The sequence below is a fragment of the Pseudorasbora parva genome, chromosome 14 (genome assembly GCF_024679245.1).
Source record: "Pseudorasbora parva isolate DD20220531a chromosome 14, ASM2467924v1, whole genome shotgun sequence".
Taxonomy (NCBI): Eukaryota; Metazoa; Chordata; class Actinopteri; order Cypriniformes; family Gobionidae; genus Pseudorasbora; species Pseudorasbora parva.
In genome coordinates, this window is record NC_090185.1 from 6897307 (window position 1) to 6917836 (window position 20530).

At 37.7% G+C, this 20530-nt stretch overlaps 2 protein-coding genes across 2 annotated transcripts; one reads left to right on the forward strand and one right to left on the reverse strand.

The window, feature by feature from the left end:
- Positions 1-3650: 3650 nt before the first annotated feature.
- LOC137039988 (piggyBac transposable element-derived protein 4-like) lies at positions 3651-7615 on the reverse strand. The gene is made up of 3 exons (XM_067415385.1): positions 7286-7615; positions 4396-5673; positions 3651-4318 (listed from the first exon to the last, which is right to left on the reverse strand). Exons 1-3 carry the CDS (start codon positions 7486-7488, stop codon positions 3874-3876), a joined length of 1926 nt encoding a protein of 641 aa, XP_067271486.1. The 5' UTR covers positions 7489-7615; the 3' UTR covers positions 3651-3873.
- An 86-nt stretch (positions 7616-7701) lies between these two features.
- si:dkey-222f2.1 (keratin, type II cytoskeletal 8) lies at positions 7702-16637 on the forward strand. The gene is made up of 10 exons (XM_067415386.1): positions 7702-7812; positions 10248-10675; positions 11573-11781; positions 12013-12073; positions 12692-12787; positions 13591-13755; positions 14604-14729; positions 14811-15031; positions 16067-16113; positions 16347-16637. The coding sequence occupies exons 2-10, from the start codon at positions 10388-10390 to the stop codon at positions 16448-16450; spliced, it is 1317 nt and encodes a 438-aa protein (XP_067271487.1). The 5' UTR covers positions 7702-7812; positions 10248-10387; the 3' UTR covers positions 16451-16637.
- Positions 16638-20530: the final 3893 nt, after the last annotated feature.

Here is a 20530-nt window from a genome sequence, read left to right on the forward strand (position 1 = left end):
CTCAGGCTCGGGAAACAGCGCTGATACGGTGGAAATGGCATAACAGACCGGTTGATTACACTTGAATTACTTTTAAATGTTTAATTTTTATTTCTAAAATGTTTGTTACATGAGTTTAAATGTTGTAAAATAACTGTTATTCTTTACATGTCAAAACAGTAATATATGCTGTAACGTTATTGCTGTACTCATCGACAATAAAGGCCATGTCATGTATAAGTGTGTTTGTGTGGACTGTGGAGTATTTTACAAAGGTTTAGAGGAAATTAAAGTTATACTATACAAGTTAGTAATACTCATAAATAAAAACAGTTCATATTAGTCATAAATATTGGTTTTTAAATGCTTTTTACCCAATTTTTTCTACTCAATTGAATTTGTTAATGTAACAAATGCAGTTACTCAGATCTACTTAATTTTTTTACTTACATTTACTCTGTTCTTATAGTGTCTATAATTGATTTCACTGCTTTAAAATTTACTCAATTTTTTTTGTGTAAAAATGTTTCACCAAAAAAATTGAGTAAATCATAGTATTAGTTTTTAAAGTGTATACATACATACTGTTATATGAGGTCAACATTTGCGTGGTTTTTACATTCGAAAACATTTTCTTCCCTGGTTACGAGCCTAGCTCCTGGAACACTTGGTTTTTATGGGTGTTGCGCAATGAAGACTTTGTAGTAAATGCCCAAGGCTATGACTAGATAACATTATTATAATGAGCTTCAGCTCCCTTACACAATTGTTCTGAAAACTTCCAATATAGAGAAATGGCAACCGGAATGATTCGCCCACAGGGCTCGCAAAATGTCTTTATCAAACAACTATCATCCACCCGCAATTAATTAGAATTAAAACAATTTTTAGCTAAAAAATATCCTTCCAATTAATTGCGGGTGGATGATAGTTGTTTGATAAAGACATTTTGCGAGCCCTGTGGGCGAATCATTCCTGTTGACACATTCCTCTGAGCTGTCCAGAACGTTGTCGACCTTCTCCTCATTGGACGCGTCCAACACAAAATGCAGAGACAAATAAAGTTGCGGATTGTACACCAGGTCGCTCTAGCGAATTAAGCAAAAACACCATGCGCTGATTTCTCGCAGAATTAATTCAATAACCACCAAGATCGCTCTTCTATTGGCTATAGGTATCCCGTACCTGGACATCACTGGGATTGATTGTCCTGATTGGCCATAAAAAAAAAAAACACTTGTTTTATATCCCAAAGGCATTTTTTGTTGCCATTTGTATCAGATAATTTTTAAGTCCAAAGAAGAAAAGCAAAATCAAACAATACCTCTAGTGGCAATTATGGATAAATGCATTAAAGAAAATAATAATTACGCACATTTGCAGTGTATGTATTTTTTACTGAATCTTTTTCCCATAGTTGGGACAGCTGAAATTTCTGTCCCAGCTTTAACCAATTCAGTCATGAAAAATATATAAAATATGCAATTATGAAAAAAGGCTTATTTTCATGGCTGATACCACCGATTTCTAACTTACTTACCAATATATTTTCACACATCCAAAAATGATTCTGAAATGGCAATTAATAATGAACATTTTTAATGACATGCAACAGCTTACAAACAGTTCACTCCAATCAGACTACTTTAGAATATTATACATGTCTCACAATTGGCCACATATATTGTAATACTGATTTTGCAGCACCACAATGAACAAACACACAATAACTGTCAATAATCCCGGATCAGTAGTAAATGGCACAATTCAGCAGTGTTAAAACATCGAAAAAGCCCTAAAAATAACACTTGGAGAAAAAGAAAGTGTCAGTTTTCACTACTTCAACTACTTGCAATGAAAAAACTCATAAACCTACTACTAAAAGTTAATTTTCTTTTATATGATATTTACAGTTCATCAGTATTTATAAGCCTCAAATGCCTCAAGTCATTGTCAACGGCTTGATACTTTCACGTTGCATGTCTTTGTATTCCTGGGGTTTGATAACGCTCTTACCTTTGTAGGGCTGAGCGAACTCTTTACTGCTCTAGAACTTCAGAAATCCCTTTAAAAGGAATACATGTGAATTAAACAAGGTACAATTGTCTTTATCATCACATTAGTATGCTAATGCGTATCTAGAGTCAGCGATTCATCAATATGCTGATTGAGCACTGTTGGGACATTTCAGACAATAGGATGGTTCTGTCTGGGGGGCAGTCGTTTGCATCTCAAAGACACATCTGTAACCTTTGCTTTACAGGACATGCTTTCAAATATATATATATATATATTAGGGATGGGACGATACACTTAAACTCACGATACGATGCACCTCGATATGCCAGGGTTACGATACGATACGTCACGATACGATATCAAATTTTATGTTTATTTTTTTCAAATCTGTGATTTTTTTTTTTTTTTTTACCACCAAAGTAATGTACTTAAACGAAAGGTAGGATTTTTCTCTTTTTTTGCATTTTGGTTCTATGTTGTTTAAAAAAAAAGGAGAATTTTTAGAAGTCCGCGACCACATCTTAAACAGGGGTGCCAATAATTGTGGAGGGCACTGTAGGGCTGTCAATCGATTAAAATATTGAATCGCGATTAACTGCATGATTGTCATGAGTTAACTCGATTTTAAATCGCACCTTTTTAGCAATTGTAAATGTATCTTAAATTAAGTTTAAATTAAGTTTTTAATACTCTAATCAACATAGGTATGGACAAATATGCATGCTTTATGCAAATGTACATTTATTATTAGTGAAACCATACTTATTCAATAATAATCAATACAGTATGAAGACTAGACATATCAAAGGTCATAGATATGTTTATCTAAGAAATTGTTCTCTTAAGCCTAAACTTAAAAATAATGAGTAAGTAACTGTTAGTGATTTCTCTCAATTTAAGAATATAAAGGGAGTTTTTACACTGGCAGTTTAATTCAGAACAGGGCAAAGTTCGTATGAAAAATTGTTAATGTGTACCAGTGAGCGAACCAGAACCACACCATACCTGGAGGAGGTCCATATTACACGAGTAGGAATATAGTGCGGCCCCTTTAAGAGATCCGCATTTCCTGTTGAACTGCCGGTATTTTGCGCGTGCGCGCCGAACTGGGCCGCGATTCACGTGGACAGTGTGAAGAACACGGACTCGGGAGCGCGCTTGTTCAGGAAAGTAACCTGTGCATTCGTTTTAGCCGATTGTAATGTATTTAGTTCAATAAAACAGGTGTACGGTAAGCGGTGCTGGTGTTAATGATTTACCTCAGACATGAGCGAGAGTGAGATTCAGTGCATCGCGCTCAGACTGCAGAGAATGGGCTCAGTGAAAAAATGCCCTTTTCTTTCTGGAGTCTAATAAAAGTTAAACAGAAAATGTGGTAGTTTATGTAGGCAATAACTGCATTTTTGGTTTAGAATATTAATGCTAATGTCAACCCTTTTCTTTCCCTATTAATGTTTGCTGCTGCACCCCAACCTCATTCTACGCAAATCATGCAGCAGTGCCATCTATCTTTATTTCGCGATACATTTTTTTCGACCTCGATGCGTTTCGTCACGTTTTGTATCGCGATATTTTGTCAAACGATATTTCGTCCCATCCCTAATATATATATATATATATATATATATATATATATATATATATATATATATATATATACTATTTATCCACTAATGTGTTCTATGTTCATGTAACTATGTCGTGTTTGGTGTCATCTGACACCTTATAAACTGATCTGAATGGGGGAGAACTTAATAGAGATATTAAAGTATCCTAATGTACAATATAGGTACTATAGCAGCGTAAGCTTCCAGCCAAACACCTTGATTGGTTTTGGTTGGCAGTTTGGTCTACAGATGAACTGAACTTTAAGTTTTACTCTGTGGCAGACTCATCACCCTGACCTTGTCCATGCCATTTACCGAAGCAGTCACGCTTCGGAAGAAAGCACAAATTCACCTGACAAGTTTCACACATGACTGGAGTTTTGTTTGAACATAATTTGCAGTTCCGCCTGCCATATGTGCTGTGTCCTTTGATGTACTTGGGCAGGTGGGGGTCAGTAGAACGAACTGGTGCTCGTCTAGAGACCTTTTCAGGGCCTAGTCCTGCAAGCTCTCTAACAAGAACCTCTCGGAATGCCTTCTGGGTCAAAGGCTTCTGGTTGTTCATCTGGGCCGTCTGCTTGTGCAAAATAAAGGCGTTTACTATAGCAATGTCCACAAAGTGGTAAAAAAAGGACCGATACCACTTTTTTGTTTTATGTAGAACTGTGTAATATCCAATCAGAGCATCAGACAGATCCACGCCTCCCATGTTCCTGGAATGAAAAGAACAAGATTTTTAGTTAAAAAGGCACAATCACAAACTTTATGCCATTGAATAAAGTCTACTAACTTGTTGTAGTCCAACACTGCAGATGGAACGGGGAAATCCTGAATGGCCCAAACTCCATCGGCTCCTTTCACATTCCTCTTTATGGTTTCACCATTAAAGGCTTTATGAATGGTGGAGCACATCAGCACGTCCCTCTTGTCCTTCCACTCAACAAACAGCAGGTTGTCTTCCCGGAACCAGCGAATATTGCCACGAGGAGCCTGTTTCTTTGAGTGACCAATGCGGTTTGCTCGAACAGTGCCACAGGCCCAGATCTTCTTAGCGAGCAAGTCTCTGAAGAGCTTGGGACTGGTGTAAAAGTTGTCAACAAACAGCTTGTAGCCATAACCCAACAACCTTTCATCTGCCAGATGCATGACAGAATCATAGCTAATGCCTTTGCTCTCCACTGCATTCACCTTTCCCTCATAAATGAAGAAGTCCCATGTGTAGCCACAGAGGGAATCTGCCAGTACAAAGAGTTTGTACCCCCATTTTGTAGGTTTGTTTTTCATGTACTGTTTGAGTCCATGTCTTGCCTTTGATGCAACCATTCGTTCATCAATGGAGATGTTCTGAAAGGGATGGAAAGAGGCTCTGCAGGCGTCCCTAATGTCCTGGTACAGCGGTTTGATCCTACACAGGCGGTCATATTCAGGCGTTCCCTTCTTCTCGTCATTCTCTGCATCTACTTTGGGGTCACTAAGATGGAGAGCCGCACATATCCAAAGAAATTTTCTACCTGACATGATTTGAGCAGGAAACGGCAGACTGTAGATCTCTGACTTCCTCCAGTAGTCCGTCAGTTTGAAGCATTTCAGCAAGCCCATGTAAATCACCAGTGCTAGAAACGACTTGAAGTCTTTCACAGAAATGTCCCGCCATTCCTCCTCCTTCTTTCCTTCCTGACGTTTGGCCCCATATGCATTTGAGTTTGATACAATTGTTTTCATCACTGATTTTGAAAAGAACAAGTCAAAATACTGTAGAGGACTACATGATGAATTGGACATCAACTGTGGGCCGGGCGTGTTTCTAGGTCTGAAGATTGGCCGAGTCGGCTCAATATCAGGCTCATCTACACTTTTCCACTTGTTTTCTAAGATGGAAAAAGGTAGGGATCGACTTGCACTGCTTTTTTTAACTTTTCGTTTACCCCTTTGTGCAGAGGCAGGCGAAGCAGGCTTTGCTGGAGATGGTGATATGGAAGACAGACCAGATCTTTTCCTCTTTCTTGGAGTAACTTCAGGATTCCAGTCACCATCACCATCAGAAACATCATCAGAAGGTTCTGAAAACCTGTTGCATGAGGCAATACAAAACAGCATTAAAGGTGCCACATTTATTGATCCATCCATATATGTCTATCCATCTATCTATCAAAGCTGTTAAAACTACTTAAAACTTCCGGGTTAGGTTTTCTCAAGCCAACTTCAAGAAAGGAAGCCATTTTACCTGTCCCACTTTCATGGTCAGATGTATTACAGTACTGCTTTCTGTCTAAATCAAATCAAACCAAACCAAACCAACCCCCCTCATAAAAACAAAAAACACATAACTAGTGCTTCCTGACATAATGTGTTAAACTACCCAACATATTCCCTACCTAATTAGCATCTGCACCGAACAAAATATTTTGCACTGCCTTTTATGCTTAACTTGAACCAGAAACCAATAAGGAAACTGTTTGTGTTTCTTGAAAAATATTACTTCAATTGATGTTTTCCCAGGTAGAACCTTATAATTCCAAGAAGAAAGTGATTATTATTATTGGTTTTGTTTTTTTAGAAAAAGAAAAAGTTCTATGCATTTGACCTGTTCCAAAAAATAAAGCAAAAAAACCTGTTTATAAAGTTAATGATATTGATATTGTTCATTTGAAATACATTTAGGGGCTCTGTCATTTTCTTGTATGAAAAAGACTTGTTCCCCTCATCATTGTTTCCATGTGAAATGCAAAATCTTTAAAGTTCAAAATCTTAAAACAGCTCAGAATGCAGATAAAACCTTCCAAGACAAAAATCCAAGATTTAGAAAAGAAAAATTACCTAATACTATGAAACTCCAGATTTTTTTGTATTAATTTTTATACCTATACAGCTAAAGGCAGTCTTTACAATTGTACATGGGCGTCAAAACCAATGATATTGGACCCACTCACTTTTACCATCTATAATTCTGTTCACCTAAAACCTAATCAATAAACACTTTATTATTAAAAACTTTTCACTTATTTGTGCCAAAAGTTTCTGCCGTGTGCCTTACTCCTACAAATTAGGTTTCTCAAAATGTCTGGTGGCCCCAGCCAGACATTTGGTTAACAATGCAAACAATTTGCACTTAATGTAAATTGCATTTACTCCAGTAAAAATTTTGGAGGGACCCATCCACATTTTTTGTTGTTGCTTGTGGCGCACATGCATGATGTGTATTTATGTCCATATTCTAATCCCTAAAGAAATACAAAATAAATAGCTGTAATATAGTTACACGCACATCTAAAATTATTATATTTGTGGAGAAACGTAAAACATGTACGTAGGCCTACCTGTAATTCTTAAAGTTATTACATTAATAGCGCAAGATGGGGAAAAAATGCATTGTATGTGCAATATAAAAAAATGCACTGCAGTCTGGGGGCATTACAATATTTTGTCACTGCATAAAAATTAAAAACACACCGATCATTCATGTTTTCCTTTACTACTTCAGGCATATAGCACATGGTTTGTAATAATCGAAACATTTAAAGGTGGCCATTATATAGATTTAAATGTATAATCTGCCCTCAAGCCATATTATTTAGCTCCAAATAATTAGAATTTTGCCTAAAATGTGATTAATGTCACACACACACACATCTCCTCTTTATATAAACATAAACAGCATATTAAAACGTGTGTAAACTCACTGGTCCAAAACGTAATCCAGATCATCGAGATCCTCTTTGGAGTCCACGCTGGAAGCCTCACTCTCGTCGGACAATTCTCCCAAATCAATCGTCTCGTTGAGTTCCTCATTGATGCCGGACGATTTCTCATTTTCGGCGGTATCGTCGCATTCATCTCTGATGCCGTTTACACACTCGTCTTTACCTGTTATCTCCATTGTCATAAGCAGGCACTCACCGCAAAACGCAATTCTTGGCTGCAGAAAAACAAATCTCGTGCAGAAAGAGGGCGTTCCCGCTGGCTGAAAGTAGCCGCACTCTCATTGGCTACTTTTCTTGTCCGTCATGATATGCTGGTGTATCATTGGTTAAACGACAGACAGCGGGAACTAAAGAGGCAAACGGTGTCCCTCCCTCAAGGTGGACGCTACATGTGCGGGTCATCTCTTATCTGTTAATTATAATTAGCTAAATCAAACTAAGAACAAGTCAGCGGGCGGTCTTCGCATGCATAGGAGCGGCGGTGGGGTGCATATAACTAACAATTGGTATTATTAAAGGTGTAATTTGAGCGGCAGGCACGGCAAAGCAAGGAATGTTTGCAGAGTGGGGGGAAACGCCCCCCCTTAGGGCTGTGTAACTTTTTCTGTGGAACAAAGGTTATAATGTCTAGAATAATTATCCTAGTTTTCAGTGAAAATGACATTGGTAATCAAGTGTGAAAAATGTACAGTTTTCATGTTACTACATTTTTAACACAAATCAAATTTGTACCAAATGGGGCGTTTACTCCACCGTATGGGTAAAATGCCCCCCAGAGTGAGGTAAAATGCCCCCACTCCGACAAAGCAATATACAGACAAATCAGTACAAGCATGTTTTTGCTTAAAATTAAAAAGACAAGCCAAAATAACAGTATCCTATATATGAATATTTATTAATAAACCATATCAATCAAAACAAAAATCAACCTTCTTGAAAAATATTGCTAGCTGATTCTAACTGGCTTGCTAATAGCTAGGTGATGCTAATGATGTCATGTCGAAAATATCGTATACAAGATGGACGAGAGGGAATAAACTCTGGATTAGCCCCGATCTTTGCGAGATGGGAGCATGCACAAATATTTATTTGTAGGGAATTTATTGTGACTATGCCTTCACCTATCGGAAGTCTGTTTTAGAAATCGTGATTACAAACTTGTTGCATTCCATTGCTTTGTTGTCGGAATGAACAGGAATCATGGAGTGCACCATATGGTTAATCTTTCCTATTTATTGGATAAATCATATTAAAACCAAACCTGTCCCGCACACTGATATGTGTACATTGTTATATGTAAACGCATGCTTTAAATAATTAGCACTCGTAAATACATTAATGACAAGACAAGACGACCTCGCTGTTTTGGGGGGAAACAAATAAAATCACATCTGCCACAGCAGGCAGATCTCACCGTGTTAAAGTGTAGCCTATGGCACGCCCTTCTTTGGAATTTGGGTATCAAAAATATTTCTGAACTTCCCAGTGGCAAACACGACATCAGAGGGCGTTCATGTGCAATTTTTTACCTTAGCACGTGAAGGCATAAGCATAAAAAGCATAAAGCAAGAAAATTAGATAATTCCCATGCGCATAATAACGACAGTGTAATAGGTAATAGCCTTTATATTGTTCAATATATGATAAACGATAAAGTATATCTACAGTGGCTTCATAAAATAATTAAAAACATTAAAAAGAAGAACCTGATGCACATTCTTTGTTCTTCAATTGCTGGAAGTAGAGTTTAAAATCTTTCTGTATTTTCATGAATTAGGTCCGACGAATGTGACTTAAACACACATCTATCTATCTATCTATCTATCTATCTATCTATCTATCTATCTATCTATCTATCTATCTATCTATCTATCTATCTATCTATCTATCTATCTATCTATCTATCTATCCATCCATCCATCCATCCATCCATCCATCCATCCATCCATCCATCCATCCATCCATCCATCCATCCATCCGCAAAAACACTTCCCACCTCGTAAAAACGATTTCTCTGATAGCCTTAATTATAATACAAAGCAAGCAAAAGAGCTTACCAGTTTACCAGTAGGTGGAGCACTCAACATGTCTTCAACTACACTACTACTGTTTGAGGGAAGAATAGCATGGTTTTGTTTGCATAGAAATAAGTTACATAATATACATAAATATAAAATGGCAACAGTTATTAAATGCAATATTACCAAATGTCTTTCTATAAAAAAAGAAAATGTATTTTAGGTGGAAAATGTATTTCTTAGCAAAATGAAACAAAATGCAATAGCATCTGATAACTAGCACATTTAGACAGTTAAATGTTAATATGACCATTTACAACATTTAAAGCCATAGCAACGTTGTTTTAACAATTGAGATCTATAAAGAGAGCAAAAGATCTATCCTAGTTTTCAGATAATTTACATGGACAACAAAGCAGGCAAAAAAGGTCTTACCATGTAGAGTAAGCTCTCAATATATCTTAGTTTAACTATAGCCGACGATTGATGAAAGAATAACTTGGTTTTGCTCCCATAGAAATACATTGCTTTTATTTAAAACGCACAAAAGGTTGATTTTACTCTATATTAATATATTTTGTTAAAGCAAATCATAAAATCACATTGTTTTCTTAATGTTTGTCATCTTGGTGTAACTGATGCACACATAATTCATGGTTAATGTGGCCATTAAATATAAGTTTTTTAATAGAATGCATAGATGAAGTACATTATAGTATGACTGCTTTTTACTAGGGCATGCAGTTAATTCGGGAATGTTGTTGACATGGGCCACATTAAACATTTAGATGCTATATGAGCATGGTGAAACAGTAAGAAGACTGAGAGAGAGAGTGAGCCTGTGCTCACTGTCGACCCAGGAGCTCAGATAAAGCAGATAGTGTGTGCGTGTGTCCAATCTGAAACAGGTTTTCCCACAATAGGAACTCTCCACCCCATCCTGGTTGGACTTTAAAAGCCCAGCCTCTCCACAGAGAGACTCCCGTTGTGCTCAGGTCTGCCCACCTGTTCTCATCTGAAACATCTGCCATTGCAGTTCAGTTTCTCTCGCTACTATCCAACTATGAGTCTGAGAAACAAACGCATCAGCTCCAGTAGCTCCGTGAGGAGCAGTGTGAAGATGGGAGGTTTTGGCTACAGCAGTTTGAGTGGGGTCTCATTGGGCGCATCTGCTCCAAGCTTCAGCACCAGCTCGGCTTATTTGGGTCCTCCAATCACCAGCGTCTCTGTTAACAAGAGCCTGCTGGCACCCCTAAACCTGGAGATCGACCCCAACATCCAGATGGTGCGCACTAAGGAAAAGGACCAGATAAAATCGCTGAACAACCGCTTCGCAACTTTCATCGATAAGGTACAGTTGGCTCTTTTGTTCCCTGAGAACGGTATAGTTTCAGTCAAAAAAGTAGAGGTTAAAACAAGTGTTGATGGCTAGTCTTTTATACAATCAACATCTCTTGCAGCGCAAACCTCCGAGCGAAGGGTGATTTGGTATGGTAAACGATAGTTCTGTAGCGTGACCCATTTCTCTGAAGCCTGAAACCTGATAAAAAGCAGGTCATATTTGACTGAGCCACTGAAGACGGCACTATCCCAGAGAGTATGAAGGAGGCTTTTGTGTGCTTGAGTACAATGCAACCAAATCCCAGGAGCCTGCCGGACTGAAATCGACACTTCAATCGCACTGCAGTACAACCAAGTCACTGTTGTGGGTCGGGGCAGGGCTGGGTCTTCCAACACGGGACTCAGGTCGGCTTTTAAAGTGCTCGAAATTAAGGATTTACCCAGAACCCATCTAGGTCAGCCACTACTCTCCGGAGTGTTAGAGTTCAGCTAATGGGGAGTCATGTTGCTCTGTTAATGAGTCCATCCTGGCAGGGTGGGCATCTATTAAAGCGGACAAGCTTTCAGGATGTGCAGTGAACTGATGAACTTTCAAGGAAGAGCTTTTGCTTAAAAAAAAGAAAGCTAAAATTCCACAGAAGTTGACTTCTCAGCGCTCGAAGAAACATGACAGAAAAATGTGTAGAGAATAACTGGTAACAGAGCTACAGTCAAACACTTTAATTGACTTAGCTTATCATGCTCCTCAAGGAGGATTTACATTTAGGTTGAAAAACATCTACATCACCATCAGATATGGTCATATTTACTTTGATTACAAATAGTGCTGCATAAAAATTGTCTTCGTATAACATTGAATACTGAGATTGTGCATCCATACCGAACTATATGTATTGTACCTCTACAGGTGCGCTTCCTGGAGCAGCAGAACAAGATGCTGGAGACCAAGTGGGAGCTGCTGCATAACCAAGCCCCGGGCCGGTCCAACGTTGAGCCCATGTTTGAGGCGTACATGGCCAATCTGCGCAGACAAATGGACGTGGTCAACAACGACAGGACCAAGCTGGACGGAGAGCTGAGGAACATGCAGGGTCTGGTGGAGGACTTCAAGCACAAGTAAAGTCTTCAGATCGACGCTAGACGAGAGACTCTCTTGTATTTCTTTGAGAAACCGAATATGGAGCCCAACCTGCAAGAGATTTGATCTGACACAGTTCATTATCTATCATTAAAAAACAACATATCACTGTTTTTCTAATATCTTGAACACTTTCCTAAACTTAATCTTGGTCTTCATTCACAGACATCAGAAACTTAAATGTGCACTTTGTATTTTCTTTGACTTAGATATGAAGATGAGATCAACAAAAGGAACAACCTGGAGAACGACTTTGTGATTCTGAAAAAGGTTTGTTACCACTGTAAAAAGTGATCAGTTGACTTAATTTAGTAAAGAGATGACAAGCGTAATTGGAAAAATTACGTTATGTGGAATTGTCAAGTTCACATAATTTTTTTCAATTAAGGCAATAGGTTTGGTAAACTGATCACTTTTGCCTTTCGAGGTCAGGAGTCAAAAATAGTTTTCTTTATTAAACTTTATGAAACACAAACCAAGAAGTATGACCTCATGATGTGGGGTTAGGGGAGGTTACCAGGTAAAAAGATGAACTTTTAGGACCAGTGAAAGTTAAACTTTCACAACACGTTTAATAAAAGCAGCCCAGGCGAGAGAACAATGAGATGTTTGGGAGGGGTAAAGAGCTCTGAGCTGCTAAAGTTAAGACTGGAGGGATCAAATCACCACTGACAAAAGCCGGGGTGGGGATGCGTCATTATTTATACACCAGAGGAGATCTGTTTTCAATGGCCTACAGAGACTAGCAAGAAGTCAAAGTTGCATACTTAATGTCTAACAAGATGTATCTCAATTGAATATCGATATGAGCATTCAATGCCCAAGGAAGACATACAAGTTATTCAAGGTTGCAATTGAGAAGAGGAAAAACTGTACTGTGTCCCATAGGATGTAGACTCTGCGTATCTGGTGAAAGCTGATTTGGAGGATAAAGTTGGTGCCCTGACTGATGAGATCAACTTCCTGAGGACCATCTATGATGAGGTGACACACACACACACACACACACACACACACACACACACACACACACACACACACACACACACACACACAATCTTTGTGAGGACATTCATTGACATAATGCAATCTCTCTAGCACTTCACCCTAACCCTACCCATCACAATTAAGTGCCTAACTGAACCCTTTCCCTAAACCTACCCTTGACATATTTTTAACCTAATCCCTAAAAGCAAGTCTTGACCCTCAAACAGGAATATAAATGTGTCTCAGAAAGTAAGGAGCAGCCAAAATGTCCTCACTTTACTGTCTTTGTCCTCACTCCGCTGGTCTAATACACAAATTGGTCCTCACAAAGACAGTTGTACACACACACACACACACACACACACACACACACACACACACACACACATACAAAACTACTCACACCTGACTCTGTCGCACCAGGTCAAAATTGCTTTCAGAGAAAAAAAACATACAAATGTTTAAAGTATAGTGGCATTCATTATAAAGCAACATTTTGATATAAATGCCAAACCAAAACCTTTTTGTGAAACAAGTGTAGGAAATGTGCTATACAAATAACGTCATGAATCTTATTCATTCAGCATTAATCCAAGTGTGTGCATGTTTGCAATGCTTGACGTATTTCAGATGAAGATTCTGAAACATACAGTACATACTAAGTCAAAGTATGTAATTGTAATGTATTGTCTTTAAATCTTGAAGTATGCATTGTCATATGGGCAAATATTGGTCAAATCAAATAGCAAGACCAATTTGGCTTTCAAAATACATACATATGCCTTGTCTATTTGGATCAGGAATTGCGTGAGCTACAGGCCAGCATTAAAGACACGTCCGTCGTCGTGCAGATGGACAACTCACGAAACCTCAACATGGATCATATTGTGGCCGAAGTCAAGGCTCAATATGAGGATATCGCAGCCAAGAGCCGTGAAGAAGCTGAATCCTGGTACAAGTCCAAGGTAGACACAAAAGGCGACTTCTTCCTTTTATAAATGCATTCGCTTCCAAGAGATTTCTCTCTTAAAGTCAACATGAAGTACCTTGCATTTCTGATTGAAAAAGTAAACTCGGTGTCATACATATATTTGGGGCGGGATAGAATTTATACATTGGGAATTGATTGGTTGGGGAAAGTCGTTTCAGAGGCAAGTCATTACATTCACAATGTGACCAGGAAGATGGATTAGAAAAGTAAACTTTTCATGTTGACTCTAGGTGTTTTTCTTCACAGAGCTTCTTAAACGTCTAGGAATAAAATTGTTTAGTTAAAACATCTTTTATTATAGGACAGGACTAGGATTGCAAAAGGGCTGAACGTTGAACTGTAAATTTGTAGAAACGTCTCAAAGTTTCAGAAAATTTCCCCCCAAAATACTGGAAAGTTTCCAAAAATCCTAGAAAGTTTGCAACCCTTAAGCTTCGTACATACTCTGCAAGAACAAAGAAATGTGTTTGGTTTTCCTCGAGGTGGCAAGAACAAGAACAAAGTTCGTTTTGGCCAGGACATTTCATACTTCACGAGAAAAGCAAGTGCTGAACAAATCCGTTTCTCAGCATTAACCACGCCCACATTAAATTTCTGACCAATCACACAATAGTTCTCCGACACCCACAGGAAAAAAGTTCTGCTCAGATTTGTCGAGAACAAGCTGTGAGAAATCCCAAACCAGGCCTGCGAGAACAAAATTAGCCTACATCTTGCAGCCCTGGGAGCGAGAACTGTTTTCTTTGTTCTTTGCGGAGTAGCTTGAGACAGGGCTAAAGTAACTTGTGTACATCTTGTGTTTTAACATCTCGTTCTGGTCAGTTCGATCAGATGTCCTCTCAGGCCAGCCAGTACAATGATGAACTGCGAAACACTAAAGGAGAGATCGGAGATATCAACCGCATGATCAGCCGTCTGCAGAGCGAGATCGAGGTTATTAAATCTCAGGTGAGAAATGTGCTACATTAACCTTTACTTTAACCTAAACCCCATGGTGGTGGCTAACTCTTGAGGCTATAATCATTTTAGCGTGCGAACCTGGAGAACCAAATAGCGGAGGCAGAGGATCGTGGCGAGATGACCGTGAAGGAGGCCAAAGGTCGTATTAAGGACTTGGAGGAGGCGCTCCAGAGAGCCAAGCAGGACATGGCCCGCCAGCTCCGCGAGTACCAGGAGCTCATGAATGTAAAGTTGGCACTGGACATCGAGATCGCCACGTACAGGAAGCTGCTGGAAGGCGAGGAGGACAGGTAACATGTCGAGTTCTATGTAAGGCCTCGTCCACACGAAGCCAGAGCTTTCCCAATCCGACCCCAGAGCTTTCCCAATCCGATTTATCTCACGATAAAATATTTGCTACTTAACAGATGTGTTTCATTAACGCCTACACCTACCCTTACAATAATGCAAATACTGTAATTAAATGACGCGATATTGATGTGCGCATGCCCAGTGCCCATAGTTGTATCTTTCACAGTGCTGGACGTTGTGTGATGACATAACTGTTTCACAAAATATATACGGATTGTACACACAAAACTTAAAAATTTAGTTTTGAGATTTATCCACTCTGGGACCCGGTCTCAGAAAATATCGGATTCATGCTTCCAAAACGGCGGATCCGTGTGGACGAAACGTAGCCTAGAAATCTAGACACACCCTAGCAGCAGCAAATGTAATCTGCCGCGCGTATCGTCTAGCACCTCTCAATACCCTTCTGAGCTGTAAACGCCAAACTCTGGTCAGGCCAATCACATCATGTATAGAGTCGATGGGCGGAGCTTAACAATGGCGGCCAAGTTGCCCTTGCATGCTACTAGTAAACACAGAAACTGGTGAACGGCGGTCTTTCGAATCAGCTTTAAACGCGACTCTGGAAGACCTGGAGTTCTCTGAGAAAAGAACAAAGAGCGGCACTGAAGTCATTCTTAAAAAGGGAAGATGTGTTCTGAGTTTTGCCAACCTGATGCGGCGAAAGTTTAATCGATCAACTAGCTCTGCTTCACCTTCGTTGCTCTGGTTGGTGTAGCGCTATCCTATCGCATGCAGAGGGAGTTTGAAAGACAACCGTTTATCCCGCCCCTCGGATTGAGCTGTCAATGGTGAGTTTCCAGACCAAACATCTTGATGTGAGTCTGGCTTGTCAGGCTAGACGAAACAAAATGTATACGTATACAGCTAAATGCGTCTCTGTGTGGACGGGGCCGTTCTGTACCTAAGAGAAGTGAAACTAGAGTGTTTACATAAATAAATATTGACCGTCTCATTATTTTTTCCTCACACAGAATTGGGCAGCAGTCCATTGTGAACATCCAGGCTGTTCCCAACTACAGTAAGTCTAAATGGACATTCATTACAACAATGGCCACTGTATATACATAAAACATTTGACTTCTACAATAGGCCCCTTAATGGTGTTTGCCGGCCCATTCTTGAATGAAACACCTACTTTACACCAATTATCCAGGAAGAAAATCATTACCAGTTCATTACCAGCACAAAAAACATAAAATGTGCCCTTCATACACAATCTGAGAGCTCAATAGTATTATTTTTGTTTCACAGGTTCCAAAGGGGTGAATGGTTTTCAGCAGAACAACTCTCCATCACCTAAAATCCTGATCAAGACTACTGAAACCAGAAACAGCACCAGATTCAGCACTCACTGAAGTGTTGACCATAATCAAAAAATACTATACCTAAGACAGCTAACCATATAAAAGTAGTTTTATTTCATCTTTTTGTGAATCAATGGGAGGAATCTGCAATGAATTTTTTTCTTAAATAAAGACTTGATTTAAATACTATATATAAACAAATATATTCAACATTCAAATACAAAATATTAAATGACTATGTAACAGAAATTGTGTAATGATTTATTCTTAAGAATTAAATGATTTTATTATTCAATGAGAAAGGATGAACATGTTGTCAATTCCTCTTGCAATACAATCAGCCGAACACAAGTTTATATATATATATATATATATATATATATATATATATATATATATATATATATATATATATATATATATATATATATATGATTCAGTTCAGTTTATTTGTTTAACAGCAGAAAACCTGAATCAAACTGGTACAAACATTGACTGTTTACTTATTGTTTTGGTTAAAATCAGCTTTCATGTACAGTACACTAAAAAATACCCAGATATTTCTACCCAAATCCCAGGTTGAGCCAGGTTTAGATCATTCAGGTTTGGATCATCTGGGTTATTTTTTCAGTATTTGGATGGTTTAACTGTATGGGTAGTTTGGCTAGTTTTACAGTATTCGGGTTGTGTTACGCATTGCAGTACATCTCCATCTAATTGGTGCATGCCTTCAGTAAAATACAGGTTTGTGTAGATTTTATCTTATCTATAAATTCAAAATTGTGCTGTATATATTACGAGGTGAGTCTCCTGCACAAGTGTTGCATTGGTCTTTTTGCGTGATGTAAAGTTCTGCCTTGCATAAAATTTTATTTTATTCAAAAGTAGACTATACATAATATAAATATTTATGATGTTAAAATATGTTCTCAGATCTTAACACTGATTGTTTATGGACAGGTCATGGAGCCAGTCACTGCATATTAATATTAGTCATATTACCGCATATTATTAGTCTTACAAAATGAATTTAAAAACAAATCATAATCATGTGCAGTGTAAACAAAGGCTAAAAAAAGACCTAAAATAAAATCAATCAACCAACATACATTAGAAAACAACCCCTTCGTGAAAAGGAAAGAAAGGAGAAGGTCTGAAAAATAACACCAAATATTCTCAATAGGACAGTTGGAGTATTTCTTCCTGTAAAACCTGCTCAAATAATTTTGCTCCAGGCAATGTGCACTCCATGACAGTAAAACATATGATAGGTATTTCATGTTCCCTGATGCCAATGGCTTGAGGCTTCCGAAACTGACATATAATTATAGCTTTGGGAGTAAATTATGTTCGAGTATATCAAATAAAACCATCTCAGACTCCTAACAATGAGTCATTTTAGAGGAAGAGAGGAACAGTACAATGTCTTCAGCTCATTATGGTCAATGGGTTTAACAAAAACTCAGATTTTCTCAAAATTACATCCTGAAGTTTGGGGTGATGAAAAGCTGCAGGATTGGAGACACACAATGCCCTTTGAAGAGGAATGTCACTATGAAAGATGCTGCTGTTCTTTCCTAAATTGCTCCACATAGTTGACATTTGAACATTAGATTACCTCCACTCTTAGTAGCTGGCCTCCATTTTACACTACACTTCTCTTAATTATATCAGCTGTAACTTACCGCGAAGATGCATCTCTGCATCATAGACGTTCAGAACTTCTGTTTCACGTACTTTCACGTGGTTTGTTAAAATTAAAGTGCCCAGCTAATGAAACTATTTACACATTTAGGAAGAATGCGACTGGTTCGTCAGTTCGTTTTTGAATTTCGGAGAGCGCAGAAGAATACTGTTGCGTGAGGGCGGGAAGCGCGAGACGATTTCTTATTTTGGATTAATAACGAACCTAGGATTAATTACAATTAAGCATAATGCGCTATAAATATTGCTCACGTCGTATGGCGATTTAATGTGGTTAAGCACATAAACATTTTAACTTTATTCTGTAAAAGCTGTTGAAATATTGTGTATAAGCTTTATGCAGCGAACTGAGAAAAACGTAAATACACGAGACAAAAATACAGTAGGCTATGGAGATGCCTTTTACAAAAAGATGCCCTTGTCAAAAAATCCTTAAGGATTTTTAATGGAAATCTGTACAGGATTCCATTAAAAATTTCTATCATATTTTGGAACCATTCCTATAGGATTCCGTTAGAAATAATCTTATAGGATAATTTATGTCTTGTCCTTTAAGATTCTTATCTGATTCCTATAGGATTCTTTGGGAATTGTCTTATAAGATAATACATAAATATCCCATAGGATAAATCCTAAAGGATTCCAATAAGATTCCAAATGTTATCTGATTCCTATAGGATTCCGTTAGAAATAATCTTATAGGATAATTTATGTCTTGTCCTTTAAGATTCTTATTTGATTCCTATAGGATTCTTTGAGAATTGTCTTATAAGACAATACATACATATTCTAGGATAATTTTAACAGGATTTTATTGGATCCAATTGGGTCTTTCTCTCTCTCTCTCTCTCTCTCACACACACACGCACGCACACACACGGTTTTGCTATCTTTACTTTCTACATGGTAGGGAAGGCATATTCGGACAAAGCAAAGATAGCAAAGTGTACCAAGGCTACTATGTCTGGATACTTGGTTCACTGTAAGAATGAAAAAAAAGTAGAATTAGACCCTTTTCACATTTCCGGGTTTCTCAGAGCGGAAGTCGTTATAGTTAGGTTAACTAAAAAATATTAAAATTACTTAAAAAACATGGTTTTACTACAGTTATATTGTAGTAATACTATAGTAAAACTGTAGTTTTAATTACTGTAGTAACTGGTATTTTTAACAACCATGGTTTTAATACCATGGTTTTACTACAGTTATATTGTAGTAATACTACAGTAAAACCATTGTAACTATGACTGCAGCAACCATGTTTTTTTGCAGTAAACATGGTTTTAAAAAACATGGATTATGTACCATAAATTGGTTGTATTACCACAGTGTAACCACGGTTTTACTAAATTATCTTGAAGTACATTTAAGTAATTAAGTTACAACAAACATCTACAAAATAACAACAGAAAGAAGTTACCATTCTATGATACAAACTTTATTACAGAAATTACATAATCTGAACAAAAATATAAACTTGCATGTGTTCTCATGTGACATAAAATAATAAACTACAAAGTTGTAAATTATTGGTGATAAAGTGGTGCTGTGCAATGGTTAAAAAATTCAGTTGCTAATTTACAAATAAAAAAATAGCAATTTGATCCACTGTAATAATGATTTATATACAAAAATAACATTGTACAAATAAAAATGACTTAAAGCACCTTTAAATACACAGCATCTTCCTCCTCTAAAATGTCTATAAGCTGTAAACATGTGCCCAAAACAAGCATACGTTTGCAATTTATACTGTACATAAATTAACAGGATTATATTATAACAACATTACTTAACAATGAATTACTTTATTACTTAAAAACATTACTAAAATTTTGTTTTATTTTTACGGAAAAATACATATACTACACAATAAAAATTAGAAGAAATTAGTGTTTTTTTTAAATAATGTTTAAAATGATATCCACTCACAATAGATGAAGACATGAAGTCTCCTGGTGGGGGACGAATACATTCTAGGTGGAAAAGTGTTCAAAAGCATGTGATGCAGCATCCATGCCAGCAGCTGTCAGTGTGAAGTCTGTCGTATAGGCCGGCAGGTTACAGGCCAGCTTTGGTTTGGTTCTGTCTTGACCTTCAGCCCAAAAGGATGTAGGAGCTAAAATGAGAAGAATACACACCACATTAACACACAGCTTGCTGGAATTCTTAACTTTACTATCGACTTGCCATTTAATAATGTCCAAGTACCATGATGTCTATTCATTCAGTGTTTTCACAACCCATAAATTATTATGGCTCCAAAAGCAAAGCAGAAAGAATGTACATTAAAGGATTAGTTCACCCCAAAATGATAATTCCTATTCTTTTACTCACCCCAATGCCATCCAAGACGTTCATGTCTTTCATTCTTCAGTAGAAAATAAATAAACATGTAACTTATATACTTTTTTACCTCAAATGCTC

What these genes read in the sequence shown, in the direction of transcription:
- LOC137039988 (XM_067415385.1), bottom strand. Translation starts at nt 7,488, where the DNA reads ATGACAATGGAGATAACAGGTAAAGACGAGTGTGTAAACGGCATCAGA. An exon ending in CTGGATTACGTTTTGGACCA is followed by an intron (nt 5,674 to 7,285) that starts GTGAGTTTACAC and finishes CTCATGCAACAG; the next exon opens with GTTTTCAGAACCTTCTGATG. An exon ending in GCAGTGTTGGACTACAACAA is followed by an intron (nt 4,319 to 4,395) that starts GTTAGTAGACTT and finishes TTTTCATTCCAG; the next exon opens with GAACATGGGAGGCGTGGATC.
- si:dkey-222f2.1 (XM_067415386.1), top strand. Translation starts at nt 10,388, where the DNA reads ATGAGTCTGAGAAACAAACGCATCAGCTCCAGTAGCTCCGTGAGGAGC. An exon ending in TCGCAACTTTCATCGATAAG is followed by an intron (nt 10,676 to 11,572) that starts GTACAGTTGGCT and finishes GTACCTCTACAG; the next exon opens with GTGCGCTTCCTGGAGCAGCA. An exon ending in CTGGAAGGCGAGGAGGACAG is followed by an intron (nt 15,032 to 16,066) that starts GTAACATGTCGA and finishes TTCCTCACACAG; the next exon opens with AATTGGGCAGCAGTCCATTG.